Genomic DNA, 23,290 nt, shown 5'->3' with positions numbered 1-23,290 from the left:
TGTCTTTTTAAGTTATAGGTGCACAACGAAGGAGAAGCCCCAGTGCACTAGCCATTGAAGTATTTGAAGCACATTTGGGAAGTCACATTTTGCAGGTACCTTTAAAAGAAAAAGAAGCTTGCTTATGTTTTACTAAGAAAAATCTGTACGTTTAGTCTTTTTCTACAAGTTCTTTTTAATGCTATTTATTTTACTCTTGTTACCTTGGAATTCTGAAATTCTTATGAATTTATTTTTTTTCTTTTTAGAAAGCCATCCCTTGAGAGAATATTAATGAGAAAGGGAGGGCAAGTATGATTTGTGCTGTAATAATTTAGATGAATTGCACTGTTTAGTTGATGTGCAATGTCTAGTACCTGGCTGCTCCCAGAACAATTGTGTGTGTGCTGTATTTGTAAGTGGATATGTGCGTGTGTCTCTAGAGCCATATATTGTTTTGGGGAGAGCAAAGTTTTTTGTGAAACTATTGTGACATTTTTCCGTGTCGTCAAGCCTCAGTTCTTTGCTTCAATGTGTATTCGTGTTTCCGATCTCAGTGTTTCCCTTGCCAAGTTAGACATCGCCTGGGTGGAGTTATAAGTATATTTTTTTAAGTAAAAGGAAGCTAGTGATAATTGGTTTTGCCAGTGAATTTTGTTAGAAATAATTGTGCAGGTTACTGGGATGTAAGTGTACTTACTTAGCCCTGTAGAAGATTCTTCTGGAACTCAGCACCTCACTCAAAATCTTTTCTTTCTGGAAAACATGTAATCAGTTCAGCTCATCTGCCTTTTTCTGTGGGTAATTGTTCTGAGTTGTTCCCACTTCCAAGATATGTTTTTCCATGGCCAAACCCTCCTTTAGCTATAGAAGATATTTTACATGGAATTATAAAAACAAAAATGTTCGGGATAGTTAGATAGCGTACTGTATTGGTAAAGGAGTAAGTAAGCTTTGGGGCTAACTAAAGGTATACTCTAAACTCCTGGTGATTCTGAGTTTTAAAAACAAATAACCCTTGTGGGGCTTTCATTTTCTAGATAGTCACAAGTCCTACTGAATTTAGAATGTTATTCTTTACAGTATGTATACTTTGAAACTGTTAACCAAATTCTCTGAGAAAAATAGTTCCTGGTCAGATCTCAGTGATTCTCCAAGATGTTTGTTTGTTTGCAGTTTCAGAATCACTTGCTCAACAAATGCCTTTTCAGGCCTGTACCCAGAGTCTAGAGGCTGAAGTCCAGGAATTTGTGATTTTGTCAGACAACCTTCTGAGATCTTTTTGATGTTCCATCAGGCTGAGATGTCACATTTCATATTGCTAATCTTAAAGCCCTGAGATGTGTGTCTTTGCTTATTCTACTTTGCTGCGTAGTTCTCATTATCTCATTCATATTTATTAATATCTCATGGAAGTGGTATTTCTTCACACATGCTTTGGGAGATGCTGCTCTGTTGGGTACATGAAATTTGGAATTACCCTGGCAGTAACCCAGGATTAGTTGAAAGGATACTTTAGAGAGGATCATGTTTATTTCCAGATCTTCAAATTTTTAGTTCCTTCTTTCATCTGCATACTTTGTTCAGAATCTACATTGTAAGTTCTGTATGGGCCATGACATATATATGTAGTCACATTATGATGTGGTTCAGGACTGCCTGTTTATATTCTGAACTGCTTGTGCCCAAGACTCAGTCAATGCAAGGAATGATTCAAGGTATAACTCTGGATTATTACCTTCTGAATTATTTCTGGAAATGATGACTGCTAAATCGTATGGGAAAATTGACTTAGGAGTTGCCAAAATTTAAAACTAACAGAAAAACTTAGGAGTTTGAATTGAACATAAACTGAGTATAAAATATAATAAATAATGGCTGTTCCAAATGCCAGCTCAGCATTTTGGTTCCTTGAGACAATAGAGGATCTAGAATGAGAACAGAGAATCTCCAAGCTCTTCTACATCTTGAAGTTAGTTACCCTCTGTATAGATACGACACTTTCAGAGAAAAATGTAACTGTTGGATGTTATCTGTAGAAGAATAAGCTGACTGGGGAGCAAAGTAGAAATCATATTATATGAAGAGTAGCAGAAGGCCTGGGGGAATTTAATTTGGGAAACACATGACCTAAAAGGGACATTAATTCCCTCTGTAGGTATTTGAAGACCTCATGTTAGAAAAATAAAAAAAAGGGAGGGAAGGAGGGAAGAATGGAGGAAGGGAAGGAAAGATGGATGGGAGGGAGGGGTGGAAAGAAGGAAGGATGGAAAGAAATAAAGGAAGGAAGAAGGTAGGGAGGGGGAGAGAGGGAAAAAGGAAGGGAGGGAGGGAGGGAGGGAGGGAGGAAGGAAGGAAGGAAGGAAGAAGGAAAGAAGGAAGGAAAATTATCTTAATATGAGAAACCTTCCAAATAGGGCTGGCCATGTTTGGAGTATGTTCAGAACTGTTGACTACAAGGGGAAGTATAGGTGGCTTAGGAGGGATGATTTGGACAAAGTCAAGCATCTGGGGGTGATTGCACTATATAATCTTGAAATTTCCCTTGACGCTGTTTTTATTACCAATGGTTATGGACTTGCAGAACTATTCAGCACTCTAAATTGAATGCTAGGAGTGTGGGCAGGAAGAAGGTGGGAGGTAACAATAAGACTCTGCCCTAACCTATCTCACTCGCTGTCTTGCCTCATCCTTGAGCACATAGGCTCCCACCTGTACCATGCGCAATAAGACGTCAGTGTTCTGTCAGGATGACTCCTACGTTGTGTTTCTGAAGAGTCTGTAGTAGAACCTGGTTGATTTGTAGGACCTGTAATTAATTCTTCTTTCCTTCCTTTATATCATTTCTTTATTTGCCAATATTTGGTAAAAACTTGTTTGGCCAACACAGTGTAGGGATGGTTTCAAACTTTGCAGTGGCATAATCACCCCCTCAAAGAAATTTTCGAATACTTGATAAGAGCACAAATTTCACTGTATATATGTTTCACTGTATATTGTCTCAGACCAGCTTGCAATCATCTAGGGGAAAGAAGAGCTAGTAGAACACATAAGGTGAGCAACATCACGCAGCTCAACTACTATGGGACTACAGAAGAACATGTGAATTTGCTAAAAAAGTATCCAAGAAGCTTTCTCAAAGTTGTTGAGAGATGAATAGGAGCTTATGAGGCAAAGAGAAATGGCATGGATGCCAATCAAAGAGAACATCAAACACAAAGGCATGGAAACAAGTAATAATGGCTTTGGGTTGGGAAATATTAATAAGCTTGATATGATGGTTACTTCACATATTAAAGAGGAGGTGCAACATTGTGAAAGGCCTAGTAACCCTATCTGGGAAGTGTGGACTGGATTCTCCAATAGTGAGCTCACATTGAAGGCGTCCATGCCAGAGAGTGGCCAAGAGAATGTTTTAGCTTATTTATGAATTAATATCTAATTTCTGAATTAATGTCTAAATTAATATCTAAATATCTAGGGAGTCTTTAAGTTGTGAGAAACACAGAGTCCACTTAGGAAATTGTAATAATAGTCTTAGGCAATGGAGATCTGCAAGATGGGCTCTGTGAGTGGAAAGGCAGGTGTGGAGTTGAAATATAATAGGTGGCATGTGGTCATTAATTAGACATAAAATGCTGTGGAATGGCAGGATTTAATAATGACCACCAATTTCCTAGACTGGTAATTAGTTGTCTGACGGTAGTGTTACCAGAAAGAAATTGAAAGCCATATTCTCTTAAATAGCCAAATTGATATGAGCCAAGCCGAAAACACTAACGACAGATGTGTAGAGGAATCGAATCAATCAAGCAATAGGTTGCAAACCCGCTGAAGTGATAGGGAGCAAAGGAGGGTTACAGAGAGGCAGTGCTGGGACATGTCACCACTTAGGAGGCAAGTAGGAGATGAGAAAGGAGTAGAGAGGAAGGACAAATAAACCACAGGATTCCATTGTGCTAGAGGAAGGACTCTTAATAATGTCAAGGTAGCTAAAATTAAGTCCTTTAGTGGGAGGAGATGTACAATTTGGGACATTTTCAAGCTGACTTGCCCCAAATGGTAGAGTAAGAAATGTGCCAGGAAATTCCAATTCAATCCCATCAAGGTGGCATGTATCAATGCCATCTCACTAGTCAAAGTGATCCATTTCAGCTCACAATTGATCATACTGACAGGTCTAAGAGTCAAAGGGATCACATAAACAAGACTAGTGTCTGCTAATACTAACTGATAGAATTAAAAAGGGAGAGAACGATCCAACATGGGAAGCGGGATACACAACAGACTCATAAAATGGCAGATGTTCTAAACAGCACTCTGGCCTCAGAATCAGCCCTTAAGGCATTTGGATCTGGCTGAAGAGCCCATGAGAGTATTTTAGGCATGGAAAGCCAAGACACTCTGGCAAAAAAAAAAAAAAAACAACCCTAAATGAAAGATCTCTGTGAGTGAGATCAAAGTAGAAAGAACGGGCCATCAAAGAAGGAGGTACCTTTCTCTGAAGGGAGGAGAGAACTTCCACTTTGACTATGACCTTGTCTAAATAAGATCGAAGTTGGCGAACTAAAAAGGCTTCCATAGTCTTGGCAACTCATGACTAGAGCCTAGGGAGATTACTGACGCCATAAACAAGAGTGTCAATTTGTTAAGTCAACAGCAGGAGTCACTGTGCACTTACTCCTCATGTAGGATCTCTGTCCTTAATGTGTTGTTCAATGTGAATTAATGCTGTAACTAGTACTCAAACAGTATTTTCCATTTTATGTTTCTGTGTGGGTGCAAACTGTTGAAATCTTTACTTAATATATGCTAAATTGATCTTCTGTATATAAAGAGAATTGAAAATGAATCTTGATGTGAATGGAAGGGGAGAGGGAGCGGGAGATGGGAGGGTTGCGGGCAGGAGGGAAGTTATGGCGGGGAAAAGCCATTGTAATCCATAAGCTGTACTTTGGAAATTTATATTTGCTAAATGAAAGTTAAAAAAATTTTAAAAATTGCCAAAAAGAGGCCAGAGGTTCTGCCAGTTGAAGCTGCTCCAGACAAGACTTACGTGCAGAAGACAAATCCGGAAGGTCAGAAAGAGGAATCTGAATGTTTGTAGGAAAGAAAGGGTTAGAGGTGAGAAGGTGGAAGGGGAAAGGGAAAGTTGTGAGTGTTTATTTTCACGTCTGAAATTCATAGAGCTAGGCATTAGGTACATGGAAAAAATAGATGAAAACTAAATCTGTTGGCTGATAATTGTATTCTTTAGTAATAAGTCTTTTGGAAGTTAATATCTGATGGTCATCTATGTGTTAAGAAATGATTAACTCCATTATTATTAATCGCTAAGTGCCATTCTGTACTATGGATGTATCATAATTTATTTAACTATTTTCCTACTATTGGGTATTTTGATTGTATCTGGGAATTTGCATTTATAATGCAAATACTAACTGCTGTGTGTGTGTGTGTGTGTGTGTGTGTCTGGCTTCAAGAAAAGTCTAGTCTAGATATATTTTATCATAAATTCATTTCATTTTTCTATGTAGTAAGTTTAATGCATTGTGCTAAAACCCTTCTTATATCATCATTGAGTACTTACAGTATGCACCTGTGAGACAGGTGCTATGATTTTTCTACATTTTTAAGCTGAATAAACTAAGACTTAGAAAACTTAAATAACTCAAAAGTGCATGTCCTTATAGGAAGCAGAGTTATAACAGAGCCCAGAGCACTAGAACTAAGTTATAGTTTGAAAGAAATGATAAGGGAATTTTAAGAGATAATGGTGATAAGATGAAAAAATTAAGCCATGTATGAGTGAGCAGAATTAGGGAACTGATTGAATTTGGAAGGTAAAGTCAATACAAGGTAAAAACTAATGTGGGTCTCAGGAAATGCCTGGCTTTACAATACCAGGTGCCAGGCTTCTGTAGGACCTGTGCCCCAGTGTTGTTTCTTGAAGCGCATACCAAGTACTCCTGGCAGAGAGGGGTAAGGAGTGAGTGTGGTGATGGATGTCTCAATTTTTTTGTGTATCCTTTTTTATGTATTGTTGCTGTGTGTATATAATCAGGCCTATATTTTACGCAAATTGAGAAATTTGAAGAGAACTTTTAAACTGTAACTCTTTATCCATGGAGAGGGGGAAAATTAGACTTAATGATGATTCTATCTATGCAAAATCAACTCTCACCAAGCCTGTTTGAGATCAGGTAATCCAATTCCAATGTAGGTAGGCAGGCCCAAGACCTGGACTGTGTGGTGTGGCAGTCTAAGGCCACCATTCATCCAGAAGTCTCACGACTGAATGACCAGGGTTATCGTCCCATTGAACTTGGAGGTGTTGCAGGTGTGAATTTTATGACAGAGGCATCTTCTGCAAGCGAGTTGAGGATTCTAGAGAGTTCAGCCTTGTAACTGCAGGGCCGTGAAGTACAGCTCCTGGGCCCGAGTCAGCCCGTGTTGTTTGTCTGGGAAGACGTTAGTTAGCTCAGGATTGAGACTCGCACAGTTTGCAGCAGGCTGAACAAAAATCCTGGCATTTGAGGAGATTGTGATGCAGGCTCTTTCCTAAGTGCTTGGAGGGCACCAGTGACTAAGCACGAATTTCACTCCTGTTTTAAAAGTTCTGTTTGGGTATTATTGGTCTCATTTCATGATTTCTTTAATATGAAGGAAAAATAGGAGTAGTATTTATTTTTGCTTTCCCAATGTAGGGACCTGATAGAATAATCACATCTTACCTTAGTAAGGTAAAACAAGCACAAAATGCTAACAAATATTATCTTTGTAAGTCATAAAATTAACTACTGGAATGATTTTCCCTCAGGTGCTAGATTTATGAATGGAGTACTTTAATTATTTGTATGCCTGTAGCAGAATGGGTTGCTTTTTCCATTCTGTAAATAATACTTAGGTAATTGTTATAAAGTTGCAATATTGACTTTTCCATACTCCACATTAATTTTGTTTTACTCACCTCACAGGTGTTGAAACAATCAAGCCTAGTATGTGCAAGATTTTTAAAGTTTGTATTCATTGTCAGCACATTACATTGAGATATATATATGCATATAAATACACACATTTCACTACTGATACTGAATAATACTTGTCATTATTAATAACTGTCATGTACCTACATATAAAGTAATTGAAAAATAGTCTTTCCAATGACTTGCTTTGGATCCTAAAAGAAGTAAAGTTTTTTGAGTTGCATGAATATAGTCATTGTAAGTACTCACATGTTTATGCATAAATTACACAGAAATGCATTTGCCATTTAAAGCAAGTCTCAGGAACACAAAAAGAAAATTCTCTAAGAAATGCCCTAATGGGAGCCCGCCTTGTAGTGTAGTTGGTAAAGCTGTTGCCTGCAGTGCCAGAATCCCATATAGGCACCAGTTTGAGTCACCGGCTGCTCTGTTTTCCATCCAGTTCCCTGCCAATGGACCAGCAATGGCCTGGGAAAGCAGTGGAGTCTGGCCCAAGTGCTTGGTGCCCTGCAGAAATATGGGAGACTTGGAGGAAGCTCCTGGCTCCTGGCTTCAGACTGGACCAACACTCTCCATTTGGGGAGTGAACCAGCAGATGGAAGATCTGTCTGTCTTTCCCTGTAGTTCTGCTTTTCAAATAAATAAATAAATCTTTAAAAAAAAAGAAGAAGAAGGAGAAGAAGAAATGCCCTACATGGAGGTAATTCCGAAAGTGCACTATCCACATGTCACTTTTGTGCTTTATGGTATCAAATGAACCCTCCTCTGTCATTAATTCTGCATTACTTTTGGCCGTAATGGAATTTTTGTGTTGTGCTTATAACATTCAAACCCCAAACTGAAAGACAATCTTGTGGGCAGACCTGTTGAGGGAGACTGAGAAAGACCCTCCACATGCATTCTATGACCATAACATCTGAGGTTCTTGGTCTTGAGAGTGGATCAGAAAAGGCTGGCTGGAATGGTGACATGATCGCTTGTCTTCTGCACTATAGCCAGGGAAATCATTGTTCTTACACAGATAATGTATTGTTAGGTGAACTCTCTTAAACAAGACAGTAATGTGGCCAGTAGTAGACAGTTTGATTGGGATACATATTTTCTAAAAATACTGGAGGAGGAGGGAGCTTGGATGTAACTCCTTTCTGTTTGTCAGGCAAAGTAATCGAAGATTTGTGTGGAAAAGATGGATGCTATTATAGACCTCAGTGAACTGTTAGACATCATTAAATGTGTGTGCTTTTTTTTAAAAGAGAGAAAGTGAAAATTTCCATTGCTGGTTCACCCCTCAAATGTCCACAACAACAAAGTTAGGAACAAGGAACTCAATCCAGGTCTCCCACATGGGTGGCAGGGACTCGAGCACCTGTGCCGTCACTGCTGCCCTCCCAGGGTCTGCATTTGCAGGAAGCCAGGGCTGAGTATCAGACCCAGGCACTCGGATGTACATCTCTCACTGGGATTTTTTGTTGGTTTTTTTTTTTTTCATTTTGTTTGTTTTTTTCACTGCTGTAACACCTTCAACAGTGGACTACAGAATCAGTTCACACAATAATAAGAGTCTGTATTTAGAGAGACTGTTAGGGATAGGATTAGATTTAGAAGAAAATTGGGTCAATATTTACATTTAAAATTCTGCATTTTTTTGTTAATTGATTTTTTATGTTTGACTAAGGGAAGGTGCTGGAATCAGTGTGGTTGGTTCATATACTCATTTTGTCATGCATCATTATTGTTAGACAAATAAGAACATATAGGTTCTCTACCAGAAATATTTAACAATTTGTGGTTGACGTAATAAGTACAGCATATTATTATTATACTTTAGTTATTGTTCTAGTATTTGTAGACACGGTTCCCCTCCTGTCTTTGAGACCAGCCAGTTGTAGAAGACTAAGCAGATTATGGTAGAGAAACTAAGCCCGCAGGACAGGCAGAAGGAGCTACTGTAGCAGTGTGGGTGTGTGTGGGGAGTGCCTCATCAGCTGTCATCAGTGTCTTCTTTAACCTCATGCAGCCAAAGAAAATACAAGGTTTCCCAGCACCATTTAAACATGAGGGAGTACCATTAAAACAAAGGAGAGTGAGTGCCACTCAAACAGCTCAAGAGCTACCTCATCCAAAACTGCAAGTTATTATTTTGTTAGTAGGCTTCCCAGCCATGTCAATATTCCTCTACATGTGATAGCAGTGTTTTCCAAGGGCTTGTAGCAAAGAATGTGAGACCTTCAAGTTCTTTTTTTATTTTGTTGATGAGTTAGAATCTCACTCTTGTTGATTATATTGGCGCGTGTATATAGGAAGGAAATGCTTCTCTCTAGGAAGTTGTAACTTATTTCTGAAGGCTTTTGTTGGTGTGGTGATATCCTACTGGACATCTGAGCAAAAGTAAAATTAAGTGATTGCAGATAACAGAGGCATTCTGAATTAATGTCTTCACCTGTGATAGAGAAATGCGAGAAAGGTGAGTGACCCTATAGCCTCTCTATGATCCAAAATGGTAAGGAAATGTAAAACTAAATATAGAAAAGGAGAAAGTTAGTGAATATATTTGCATATGCAAATTAGCTTAATTGATACTGCTTGCCTCTACAGGGATTTTTCATTACAAACTGGAGTGCTACATTGTTCAGCTCATATTGAGTAATTTAGTAACTAATGAGACCAGTTTGCACTAATTTGCATATGATAAATGAGCTTAATTGCAGTAAATAACTTGGAGGCATAATTACTTAATTTTCCTGTGTTGCACGGCTTTTAAGTTCACGTATGAACAACTCAAGATAATTTTGCATATTTAAATTAGTTGCTTTTAAATTTTCTTGAACAAAAAAAAAGGAACACACCTTATCAATTGAGCTATAAAACAATCGAAAGTAAGTTTACAGTTTTTGCTAAAAGGAAAGAATAGAAGGAAAAGCAGACATTGCTTTAGTCTGTTGTTCACCCCTTCTACATCTTCACCTCAAATAACATCAGTGTTGGTATTTAGGAAAGTATTTTAATGTTGAAAGTTAATAATGGAAGTTGTGAGATGACCTGGGTTTCTTTGTCTATATCTTCATATTATTTGAGAAAGAGAGAGAGAATATCTATTCACGTGTTCACTCTCCAAATACCTACAAAGAGAACTCCCTGGGAATTCAATTCAGGTCAAATCCAACTGATTGAACCATCATTGCTTCCTCCTTGGGTGTGCATTAACAGCAAGCTCAAGTCAGGAGACAGAGCCAGGGATTGAACCCAGGCACTCGCAAGTGGGACACAAGTTTCTTAACCACTGGGCTAAATGCTTGCCCCTGTCCTGAGTTTCTATAGAAACATGTACATGAGTGAATCACAACTTTTGATACAGGGTTTATAAGAGAGATGTGTCTATGCATAATCTACTTGAGTAAACTGACAACTGGAGCAGGCAGTTGGATCTCCCATCTGCAATATGCATTTTCTTTTAAGTTGTTGGGCTTTAATGAAGAGAGCATCACTGTGTCCCTAGCATTAATTTTTCTACCTAGATCAGTGTTTCCTACTTACGGAAGGGCTTTCATTGGAGAATCTTGGTGTGACTTGCCAAGAATTATCTCAGTGGTCTGCACATTATCTCAAGAATGTGTGTTTTATCAAAACCTCCATTCTCAAAATTGAAAAGCAAAAGCATGCAGAGTTGATGGCAAACTTATTTCATAATATTGTATTGCCTTAAAATTTCACTTTGGGAGAAGAAGCTTAATTTCTTGCTCAAAATTAAATTAACTTACTAGGCCATAGAAAAATCATATTCATGATTATGAGAAAACATTGTGTAGTTGTAAAAGTGTAAAAGCTGTTATTTAAAAACCATTGGTGCTTTACCTCATTGTATACAAAAGCAGCGGGGACCTGAAGGCTGTTCATTTGCCATGATTTGGGAATATAACTCATGAAATTTTACTCTGGAAAGCTCAAATCCCACTAAATTCAGTATAAACTCCCCATGTTTTTCAGAATGGGGCCAGAACCAGGACTAATGTTAGTACAGACAAAGTCAAATGTGAGTCCTTCATACGTATAACAGGTTCCCAGGAAATATCTGACAAATAAATGAATAAATCCTAGCGGGGAAAATCACATACATCCTCAGAAAGAGGGCCTTATCCCATCTCTGTGTTCACAGCTCAGTTCTTATCCATACCTTCTATACCAGGGACAGAGAACGGGAGATTCATTTAAGTGCATGGATTTTTTGACATCTGGCCAACCTGAACTTGCCTCCCTGCTTGCTCTTTGATTAACTGGGTGGATCCAGAATGTTCTCTAGCCCTCTCTAAACTTCAGTTTCTTCACCTTTAAAATGGAGAGAATAGCATTAGACGTTTTCCTGACAGGTGTATTGTGAGGATTAAATGAGATAGTGTGATTAAAAGTGCTTAGTACACAACCTGGCATATCGAATGTGCTTACCTGTAAATATTTTTGTTTGTAAAATAGAATAATGTGCAAGTTTGGACAAATAGAATAATGTGCAAGTTTGGAAGAAAGACATTAGTGCTTTTCAGGAACATTGTCAGTGCAGAAATACAGAAACATTACCAATAAAATACTCTCTGAGTTAAAACAATAAATAATTTTCATTGAACACACCATGAATATTGACATTAATGTTATTTACAGCTGCCAATATGTGTTAGTTCAGGGTAAAAGGTGTAAAGTTTGGTAGTAAAGATGTAGTTTTACCTAGAGAATGAAAATACTTCTGTGAGAAATCAAATGCATTGTCAGAATGCTGTCATTAGCAACTCGGAAGCAAGTGGACAAAGCAAGAGGCTCTAGAGTGTGATTTCCTTTAGATTAAAATGTGATGTGTCATCATTCTTTGTATATTGGTATGACATCCTCAGCTTGCTTAGAAAAATGGGAATAAGCAAGCAGTTGCAATTGCAGATGAGCTAGAAGGTAGAGCCAGTCATTGTCCATTGGCATAAATTATGTTTGCAAGACATTGATGAGCACTTGGGACCCTGTTCATGCACATTGCACGAAATCAATCTTCTGCCATGCCAAGAGGAGTACATTTCTACATCAACATCAAAAGGGAGAACTCAGGAGGAGTTCCCGATGGTATACATGAGGACATGTATGCCATGGACATATCACTAGGATTTTTATATACTTTCTAAACTGATTTTTAAAGTAAACGTATCGTTGTTCAGTGGGAAATTGTGTGAGAAGTGTAGCTGAGAGGAAGGGCTTTGAGGTAACTGTTGTCATGGAGGAAAGCTGTCCTATTTGATTCCTGCAATGAAAATAGTGCTAATAGCACATGGAGACTTTCTGGTTGTAATAAATCTAAAAATACTAAGCTTCAGTCCTGTGCAGATTTATGGAGTGCCTAACTTGCATGACAGACTTGAGAAAGTGTTGGCATACCAGGATGAGTCAAGGTTTTGCCTGTCAGCATTCCCACCGTGAGTGGAGAAGAAAGGGAAAAGATGGACACAGCCCAGTGAAACAGAGAGTCGTCTCCTTTGAATCAGTTACCCCTTTGTTTGCATGCCTCTTTATGCTTCTGTGAACTTGAGCAGATTCTTTCAGCTTGCTCAGCCTCAGTTTCCTCCTCCTCTGACCATGTACTGTGAGAACTAGGTGAGCTGCTACACACAGTGCCTAGCTGTGGTGAGAAGTCGCACACACAGAATGCACAGTGAGCCCTCAAATAAGTTGGTGGTGGCAGAGCCCCACACCTAGAAGCAATGGGCAGGAATCAGACCACCCAGCCAGTTCACTCCATTCCTACACACACGCACAGTCCCCAAAGCAGATCAGCAGTGTGGCCGCGGTCCAACAGATTTTGTTTGGGGTATGCTGATAACGAAGCTTGTTTGCAGAGTCTAAGAACATATCTTTAATTCTTTTCCAGCACTAAGGGTGACTGAATGATTTGGAGATTAAAGTGGAATGGGAAAATAATTATACTCTCAGTTTTATAAATGGACAGAGATCTTAGAAATAAAAGTCCATATGTCAAATATGAATATGAGTAAATTTGTTGAGATTTTATATACATATATATGTATATGTGCATATATATGTGTGTGTGTGTGTATATATATATATATATATATAAATATCCTGGAGCAGTTGAAGTCTGCAAAACGCGCTGGCACACAGTGGCTTAGAGGAATCAAATCAGAATTACTTTCAGATATTTAAAAAATTTTCTAGAAGAAAATTCAAAAATTCAACAATTATATTATGGGGTCAAATCTGTAGTCTGTTCCTGGCTTTTAAAAAGCAGATTATTACAGAGTAATCTGTAAGTAGCTGACTATGTGTGTGGGAAGAGGGTCAAAGACCCCCTTTATAATTGTACAAAGTAGGAGAAGAAAAGAAAATGTGGAAAAATGTGAAATACAGGCAAGCAATAAGAAGAAACTGAAGCCCAACTATTTGACTTTCTGTAAATCAGCTGAAGTGGAGTTAGGATCCCGGTCTCTTGAAAACAGTTGGGGATGGAACAGTTGATTGCAAGAGGGGACTTTCAGCTCCTCTTGTGATTGATTGAGGTTTCCAAATGGTGTTATTTCTCGCAAGCCTGGCCTGCATAGTACCAGACTGCTTACAGACCAGAGAAGGCTGTTAAGAGGGAACTATGGGAATCCTGCTGAGGGCACTGCAGGGCCTGCTTCAGGCGCCACGCTCTGAACCCCAGGCCTGCACCTGCAGGCCGGCCTGGGCGCTGGCGCAGATGTCCCTGGTCACCCTGTCTCCAGCTGCTTTTGTTCCTGTCTGCTGGTTCCTTGTGAATATCACTTACCAGACACTTCTCGATTCAGGAGTTGATTTACAATCGCGAGGTAAGGAATCCACCGAACAGTGTCATTTTGTGATACAGCAGTAGAACCCTAAGAAAAGAAAATGCCATGCCATTTTACTTCACCTCTGTTGGGAAAAATAAAGCATTTGGAGAAATGAGTGAAATTGTTATAAAACGCTGTTGTTTGGAGTGACTTAAAATGGGTGGCTAATGGTTAGCTACCTAATCAATTAGGCGCCTAATCAAATTCTTATGAGGCCGCGTAAGGGCTATAGGGATTGTGTAGCCAGAGCAGCTCTTTTCCTCATTTCTAAAGAGTCAGAAAATGCAGGTGACCCTTGAGGTCACTGGAAAACTGCCCTCTAAAGTGATCCACTCTTACGCTCCATTTTAGGGTGATGCAGTGTTTTGGTTTTGTCTGGGGTAAAGATTAGAACAAGAGCAGAATTAACCTAAAGAAATAGAAAATTCTTTTTTTGTAAGTGGTTGGTCCATGAGTTCTCCATAAATACAAAGGCAAATGATAATATCAATGACTATTTTAATTGCATCTTTAATCCATAAGGGTAGTTCAATGACATTTTAAATTATACTTTTAGAATTGTAGTCACATAGAAGATAAAACTCACAAACTATTTAATAATGCATAGTTAGATCAGCTGTATCCTCTCTTGAGATCACATTTAGGTGGACTGAATGTAAAAGCCCAGTCCAGAACTTAGACAGCATTTAATCTCTCGGAAGCCATTGTTAAATCTTTCTAAATATAAAATACCCTTGTCTGGTGCTTTGCGTGGGTACCTATTATCTCGGCCGAATGAGCGAGGCTATATTATTTTTTAAAAAACTGAGAATTGGATTGTTGTAGGTCAAGCTATTCTTAGTCCTGGAAAGTTATTAATCAGCTTGGGATATCTATGTGACTGATTGGTAATTCATGCTAATCGTTTCAATTGACTTTGCCTGAACACTACAATACAAGGGGTGTTCAGAAAGTTCATAGAAAATGTAAATTAGGAAAAAGCTGCATGGACTTCAGTAATGACTTTTTTTTTTTTTTTTTTTTTTTTTTTTTGACAGGCAGAGTGGACAGTGAGAGAGAGACAGAGACAGAGAGAAAGGTCTTCCTTTGCCGTTGGTTCACCCTCCAATGGCCGCCGCGGCTGGCGCGCCGCGGCCGGCGCACCGCGCTGATCCGATGGCAGGAGCCAGGAGCCAGGTGCTTTTCCTGGTCTCCCATGGGGTGCAAGCCCAAGCACTTGGGCCATCCTCCACTGCACTCCCTGGCCACAGCAGAGAGCTGGCCTGGAAGAGGGGCAACCGGGACAGAATCCGGTGCCCCGACCGGGACTAGAACCCAGTGTGCCGGCGCGGCAAGGTGGAGGATTAGCCTAGTGAGCCGCGGCGCCGGCCTGACTTTTGCACAAACTTGCTGAAGTTCTGCCATGTGGTTAGGTTGTTTGGGGTGGGAAAAAAGTAGTCAAGTGACTTGCCCAAGGTCCTGTAGCTGTCACTGCTAATAATGGGAGTGTCTGGGCTTCGACCCTTGAGATGGAAGTGAGAGCAACAGGGAAAGAGATTATTAGGGAAAAAGTATAAAATTATTTTACAGTAGTTCTTCCAGTGACATACTTTAAGCTATGGTTTGAATGGAAGCTAGAGGACATGCACTTTTGTTTAATAAAGAAATATTTGCCCTGAGCAGAAGACAACATTTTAAAGCTTGTCATTTCATTCCTGGGAAAGTATTTGAGGAAAATGACATGGCTCAGCCCTGTTTGCTGACCATTTTGGTGTCTCCTGCTGAGACTTGCCATTTCCATAGCCAGTGGGCTGTACTGAATCCGACAGAAGCAATAGATCATTAGCAGAAATGGAGACTTGGGGCAGCCTGCAGAGACAGAAAGAGGGGGAAAGTCATTTGGGGCCACATCAACAAAACTGCATTTAATAGAATCCCATACAAGTGTGTTTGGGGATTTAGCTTGATTTTCAGATAAATTTAAGCTTTTAAAAACATAAAAGTTTCTCCTCACTCCTAAAGAGTATCACGCCTAGTGTGACAATCTAGGTGGGAGGAGATTCTAGTTTCAGCTAGCTGTGTTTTCTCTTGTCGAAAAACAAGGACTTAAAATCCATTTAGTGAAAAAAAAAAATCCCGAATTTTATTTTCTTACTGACACCAGCATTAACCTTGAGATCTTTAATGCATAGCAGTAATCCAAAGAGAGATTATACTATTTATTTCAATCAATATCTAAATTATTACATTGTATTTCCATGATCCTTGGAGATTTCTTCTGGATTATTGTAGTGGGGAGGTGGAATGGAGGGGTCAGATTTTGCCCATGGGATCACTGCCCATTCTTTTTGGTGTTTATGAATTTAGTTATCTTATATGGGTAGTACCAGGCTCCTCTGAAATGTAGACCAGTTGGGCGGAGGCAGGAAAACCGACAGACCTTGTATATTGGCAATCAACACTCATTCATGAATAGCTTGCTGTATGAAACTTACCTAGCTCAGTTCTTGGGAATATGTAGATGTTCCTGTTTTCAAAAAATGATAATACATTTTTGCATCCTAATGTGGAATAAAAGGTTCAGTGTTAGAGACAACCTAACATTCTAATAATTGCATTTATAATTTAGTTAATATTCATATTTTGAAACTATCTCGTGTGTAGATATCCATGCATGTACTCACGTGTGTTTTTTGGGACAAAAATTCTAAAGTGGTTCCATTCATGTCTTAGGTCTCCCAATAGATTGTAAGTAGCTTGGAGATTGACATTGTGTCTTTTGTGCCCTTTAGAGGAGGCTCCATACATTTGTAGAATTGACTTGAATTTTTATAGAAAATGCATGTAACTTCTAACAAATTGATAATTATCTCTTTTGTTTAGGCAGTATTACTTAGTGCTATTAAATGATCCCAAGGTATATTGTTAACACTTGAGGAAGACATTTACATGCTGGGTGCCTAGTAGGGTTAATGTATTATGCACCCAAGTCCCCATGCTCCAGTATAAGAAAATTCTTCTAAGCCAAGAGGTCATTAAGAAAACATAGTCCCATCATAATGTCATTTTCCCCTTAATTTTCTGATTACTTACATTTGGTTTGGTCCTAATTATGAATACCTTTAATTGCTTTATCACAGCGATGATTAACTGTGCCCAAGTCAAAGCCCTTTGAAAGAGGACAATTCCTTCTAATGGCTGTGCATGAATATTACAGAATAGAGATTTTCCAGCTTTCAGAAGGCAGGCTGGTTAGCTCTCTTAGGGTTCTAAAGAATGTCTCCCTAAAAAACCCAGGAGCAGTTTCCGGTCTGAGCTTTTCAGAACTGGAACACAACCCTTGGAACTGTACTTTTCCCCAGCACATTATGACCTGCTGCTTTATTTATGTGCATCATTTGCCAGAAGATAATATTGGAAATACAGTATATACCAACTGTTCTCTAAAAAAGGTAAATTTTTTTAAAAAATGCACTTTGAGATCCTGGCTATGTTGGCCTCCACTGTTCTCCACTTCTGTTTGTAGAATAGTGATAACTCAAAGTTTGCATGTTTCTTAAATTATAAAGTTTCAAAAAGAAACTATGGATGATTTCTTGTTGAAATGCTTGGTAGTTACTAGCCTCCGTTTTAAACAGTATTTACGAGGTAGTAGATATTGATAAAGGTGATTTTGTTTCATTTTTAAATGAAAGTGCCAATGTCAATCTTAAGCTATAATAGAAAGAAAACCAGTTTGTGTCTTCTCATTGTTATTTAAACATTTTAGTTTTAAATTTGCAAACCAAAAATGGTGAGGTAGTAATACAGAGTCCCCATATGTTCCTCCCGCCACTTTGCTTATTAGCATCTCATTATCAGCATCTCTGCGGCAATTAAGGAACCACACCCAACTTCCCCTAGTTTTTTTCTTTTTTTTTTTTTTTTAAACCAAACTCCTTTTATCCCTTCCACCCCTCTGGTAATATTAAGATTTAGCTTCTATAAAATGTACAGGTTTTGAGGTTTTTATTTATTATGAGAACAAGTCATTTTCATTTAAATTAAGCACCTGGCATTATTTCGATGTTTTGGAAACCAGACCATTTTGCTCTATTTAAACATTATATCCATTTTATGTTGTTTTTGAAAATATCTGTTCATGTATCAGTCACAGTGACACAGATCATCCAGGAATCTGATTGGTAGAATTCACGTCAATCACTCCCTGGGCTTTCTTCCGGGTGGGTTCTGGTCAGGCAATGCTGCTCCCATGTTGTGGAGAAACCGTCATAGAAGCATGGTTACAGATCATCTCCCACAGTGCGTTTTCTTCTCGTGCTAATTTTCCCTGTTAAACTACGTACGTCAATACGCAGTTGCCCGTCACCTTTAGATACTGCACTGTTTCTACTCTGTGGACGTTAAAAGAAAACTTGGTATTTAGGAGCTGAAGAAACGACACTGGTGTTTTAAGTTTCTCTTGGTAGATTTTGGTAACCAAGAGCGATGAAGCAGGTATGTTCTTGGAGTGTTGCAAGTGTGCAATGATCCTTCGCTCTGCAGTTTGAAACCCACTGAAGTCTAACCAGTGCCTGGGAGCACACGCAGCAGGGCGGCAGCAGACGCTCCCCAGCAGAGCGACAGTCAGGTCTAGCAGAACGTTCAGCTGTGGGGCCAGGACAGAAAAGCTGACATCCAGATGCCACTGCTTTGGAAATCTTATCTGGAGTTGCACATATGGATCCCGCATCTGCTCGGGTTATGCCACCAGTCAGCATCAAATTGACACAGCTAGGACGGCATGAATAGACAGAAGCATGGGTATGTGTCTGGAGCTTTGTTCCAAGACAGCTGTCAAAGACAGAGATGCTGATCTTCTGAAAGCAGCTAATTTTAAGAAGACCGCTCTGGGCACTTAGAGTGATAGGTTTGGAGCAGCCATGATGATTTTCATCCCTGAATGTCCCTTGGAGAAGGAAGCTGTAGTGAGGAATGTTAGATGTGTGGGTTTGTACCTGAGCACACGTGGGACTACAATTTTGAGGACAGTCTCTTAATGCTCAGGGAAAGTTAGAGCCAAAAAAATTATTGACAATGCTTTAAATCAGTGCATGGTAAAAGGCTCTGGGTATACTTACTCTACCATAGAAATGTAGCTAACAAATCTGATAGTGACAATAAACAGTTTCCCCCTCTTCCACCTGAAAACCAGAACAGAGGCTCAAGTCCATTAACTGTACTTGCCTTTCAGAAAGTTCTTTTCTTATCTCATCATAATGGTCCCAATAGCAAACTGAATGATTGGCTATAAACAATTCACCTTTTCATCTCTTTCATCCCCCAGAATCCTGACAAAAAGAATATGTTTATCTCTTGCTATTATCTCAAGTTAGTATCTGGAACAGCAGTGACCAATGGGGAAGTATATGTATTGGAGTCCAATTTATATATCTACCTTCAGTTTCAGCCATTTGTTTATGTACCCTTCTATCTTTATTGAAATCACCAATTCTGGATGGTAACAGGTTAGGAATAAGAGAAAAAAATGGTTTGTCATGTCTATTCTTTTTTTTTTTCTCTGTATTGGGAACCCATTTATCAACTCTCTTGGAGAGTTTTGCTAATACTATGTTTCTTTTTTAAAGATTTATTTATTTGAAATATATGGTGACAGAGAGAGGAAGAAATAGAAACGGAGTGAGAAAAATCTTCCATCCATTGATTGTTGATGTTGTTGGCATTTGGGGAGACAGTCTGGGCCACGTCAGGCCAAAGCCTGCAGACCGGAAGTCCATCCAAGTCTCCCACATGGATAGAAGAACCCAAACACTTGAGCTGTCAACCTCTGCCTCCCAGGCACATTATCAGGGAGCTGTATTGGGAACATGGAGTAGCTGGGACTTGAACCAGGCGCTCTGATATAAGATGTGGTAGCTTAATTGTTGCACCACAGTCCCCACCCCAAGTTGCTATGTTCTTCCATGTATTGCTATGATAACTTTCTAGTTAAGTTATAGAAATGTTTACAAGGCTTTAAACATTGTTATGAAAGTTCACAAATTTGACAAGATAATGTTTGGCGTTAACCAGAATCAAGTGGGCATCCTCACACGGTATTTGTAAGTATTCCAAGAACTCTTTTGCAAGTAGATAATTTAGCACAGAAAGTATGCAATTTTAGTGTTAGTGACACTTCTAGATCATTCTTAGATATGCTCTGTCCATGTTGGGTATGGCCAAGGTTGTGGTATTCCCATTGATCTGATAAAACCAGGGTTGGTTGAGTCTGGCCCCTGGAACTTACTTTTTTTTAAAATTTAATTTAATTTTTTTTATTTGAAAAACAGTGTGGTCTTCCATCCACTGGTTCACTCCCTAGGTGGCCGCAATGGCCGGAGATGCGCCCATCTGAAGCCAGGAGCCAGGAGCTTCTTCTGCACACGGGTGCAGGGGCCCAAGGACTTGGGCCATCTTCTACTGCTTTCTCAGGCCATAGCAGAGAGCTGGATCAGAAGAGGAGCAGCTGGGATTAGAACCGGTGCCCATATGGGATGCCAGCGCTTCAGGCCAGGGCTGTAACCTACAGCACCATAGCACCGGCCCCTGGAACTTACTTTTGAAATACTTTCATTGAAATGAAGGGAACAATGTAATGTAAGACCTGGGCTTTATAATTTTGACTCTGCCCTAGCCCAGGGTTTCACACATACTCATATACCATTTGTACCCAGAGTTTGGTCTGTGCAACATCAGACCAGTTGTGATAATTTTAACCTTAAGGTTATATGACCAGGAATATCCTGCCCCATAGGGGCCTGACTGGCCAGGTTTCACAAAGGAAGCTTGGGTATTTGAGCTTGGATGCTTAGGGTAGCACTGGGCCCTGGTGTGGAAAAAATACATTCTCTCCTCAAACTCCACCTCCCGTGCTGCTAATATTCAGTTGCCTGGAGCTTACCCAGGGAGACCTTCAGTGCTGCTGTCCAGCCATCATTCTGTTATCCATTTTTCTGGGCTGAAGGTGCATTACTTCATGGGAAGATTATCCCAGGATGTCTCATACACCCTAGGATGGACTTCATTCAGATCAGACACCCGGATGTACAAGTGTAGCAATCTTGGGCCACCTGTATTTGTTCCAAAGTCCTACATAGAAGGCAAGAGAATAGTGGGAAAGTGGTAATGCCAGTGTAGACTCCCATTGCAGTCCCCAGAGTGAGAGTTTGGAGTGGTGGTGGGTCTCATATCATAAGGGCTTCTCAGTGAAAGGATGGTTTATTCATTATTTCCCAAATTAAATACTAATCCATCAGACGTGCATTTATATCATTGTTTCATGAGTTTTGGACCTTGCAAGGAGATGCTGTAAATACCAAGAAATATTCATGGTGTTTGTTCTTGTGGATTTCTTCTGTCAGGCTAAAGAGGCAAATATAGAAGTAAATAATTGTGATAAAATTCAACAGGAACAAAACATGACTTGTGGAAGACTTAAAGAATGAAGGAATATTCAGGAACCGTCTAAGAAGGCTTGAATTCTACCTTGTAGAATCGAAGATGTGCCATAGGTGGTGTGACCTTGAACAAGACCTCTGTGATTGGTTGATGTTACCTAGTGGAGAAAGATAGAATGACACCCAGGTGGAGAGAAGGGTGTAATCAAATGGCCAGGGTTTGGCAGAGATATAGTAAATGGTCCTGTGTGTTTACAGTGTGTTGACTGTGGAAAAGTTGGCATTGGCATTCTGTTCATTTTGATTCGGAAAACTTTTATTATTATTTATTTTATGCTAGCATGGAGCTGGACTCTGGGAATATTAATGAATGATACATCCCTGCTTCCAAAGAATATATGGAAAAAATCATGGAAAATGTATATTATGTAAAAAAAAGTGTGCATGGATTTGAAGTTTTTATCTTTTAATTCCACTTTTCCACAAGCCTTTCAAGGTATATTCATTTTATAGAGGTGTAGAAATTCACAGGGATTTCCATGTGGTGGGTAGAGGGGCAGGAGATGAGTTTAAAAAGAATATCAAGTTGAGACCAAATGTCAGTGCTTAAGGTTTGGGTTTTACCCTCAAGGCAGAGGGAGGACCCATGAAAAAGTTGGAATTAGGAGGTTTGACTGGGATTTCCATGGCAGGTGAGTAGAGAAGAAAAGAGAAAAATGAGAGCTGGTGGAACAGTCAGGCTGTGGTTGAGATAGTCAAGAGCATGGTGATGAGGCTTGGCCTGGAGATATTAGTGAGCCTGTAATGGGGAAAGAGCTAGAGATGTTTCAGAATCAAGAACCTTACACTTGCTCCTTACAGTTGCTGAAACTAAGGCATAGAAGAGGAGCTCATTCAAATTCATAGAGATAGCAGTTTGTAGCACTGAAATCTGCACAAAGGCAACCTCCTATAAAGACTGCTTTCCATGATACTGGCTAAGTTTTAAAGTGGAAGGTCTTCGCTCTATCTGTTTCATAGGGGTGATGTGAATGCAATGATAAAATCCATGGAAAGCCCTTTGCACTATGCCTACAAATAGTAAGGGCTTCAGACCTGTTACTTTTATTACTGTTTTCCTCATTACCATTGTTGTGACTTTGTCCATTGTCTGACTGTTCTGGGAAAAGTCACCTCTGGCTATGCTGTAGACTCTTGGGCTCTATATAGCTAACTGCACAGTTCCTGCAAAAGGTACAGTGAGTGTATGGTGTCATGTGAGATACATGATGCACTTCTGGCAAAACTTTGCAGGAAGTTAATTAATAATAGCACTTGAAAACAAGTGAGGGCAAGCATTTGCCCCTAGCAGTTAAGCTCCTCGTTGGGAGGAGTGCAACCCACATCAAAGTGCCTGGGTGATGGGTGAGAGTGCTGTCTCTGATCCCAATTCCAGTTTCCTGTAAATGTGCACCCTGGGAGGTAGCAGGTGATGACTCAAGTAATTGGGTCTCTACGATTCACATGAGAGAACTGGCTTGTGTTCCTGGCTCCTGATCCTATCCTAGCATTTGGGGAGTGGACACTGTCTTTCTTCTCTCTGCCTCTCAGAAACAAAAAGGAAATGCATGATCATTGTCAGATCATGTGGAACATAAAAATGTTGACCATGAAGACCATGTAAACAATAATGTATGATTCTTTTAAGTTTTTTTTTTTTTAATTGCAAGGCAAAGAGACTCAAGGAGAGACAAGGGTGAGAGAGAGAAACAGCTTCCATTCCATTTGGTTTGCTCCCCAAATTCCCCCAAGGGCCAAGGCTGGGCCAGAACCACAGCTGGAGTTTGGGAATTTGATCCGGATCTCCCACATGGGTAGCAGAACTCCATTGCTGGACCCATCACTGCTGTTCAAGAGTCTAAAGGAGCAGGCAGCCAGGACTAGGCATTGAACCCAGGCTCTGATGGGGTTATGGGCATCTTAGCTGCTGGTCTTAATGTCTGGTCCTAAGGGATTCTTAATAGTAACCAAGTCATTGCTCTTTAAATACTTTTAAAACCAGCTTTCCCTTGGGGGAAACAGAAGTTGTAGTGGG

General features: G+C 39.7%; 1 protein-coding gene across 9 annotated transcripts in view; it reads left to right on the top strand.

Annotated features, from left to right (window-relative positions):
* NPAS3 (neuronal PAS domain protein 3) overlaps nt 1-23,290 on the top strand; it is a 926,676-nt gene that overhangs the window by 460,511 nt on the left and 442,875 nt on the right. For 6 of the 9 annotated variants that reach the window (XM_070053759.2, XM_070053763.2, XM_070053761.2 and 3 more), the window contains one exon: nt 13-95. In XM_070053759.2, coding sequence (XP_069909860.1) covers nt 13-95 — 83 coding nt within the window. The remainder of the gene's footprint in view (nt 1-12; nt 96-23,290) is intronic. The other 3 variants (XM_070053760.2, XM_070053764.2, XM_070053762.2) reach the window with 1 other exon arrangement.

This window comes from Oryctolagus cuniculus, chromosome 12 (genome assembly GCF_051225735.1).
Source record: "Oryctolagus cuniculus isolate XC-2025 breed Fujian yellow rabbit chromosome 12, ASM5122573v1, whole genome shotgun sequence".
In the NCBI taxonomy this organism is placed as follows: domain Eukaryota; kingdom Metazoa; phylum Chordata; class Mammalia; order Lagomorpha; family Leporidae; genus Oryctolagus; species Oryctolagus cuniculus.
This window is presented reverse-complemented; position numbering and strand designations above follow the sequence as displayed.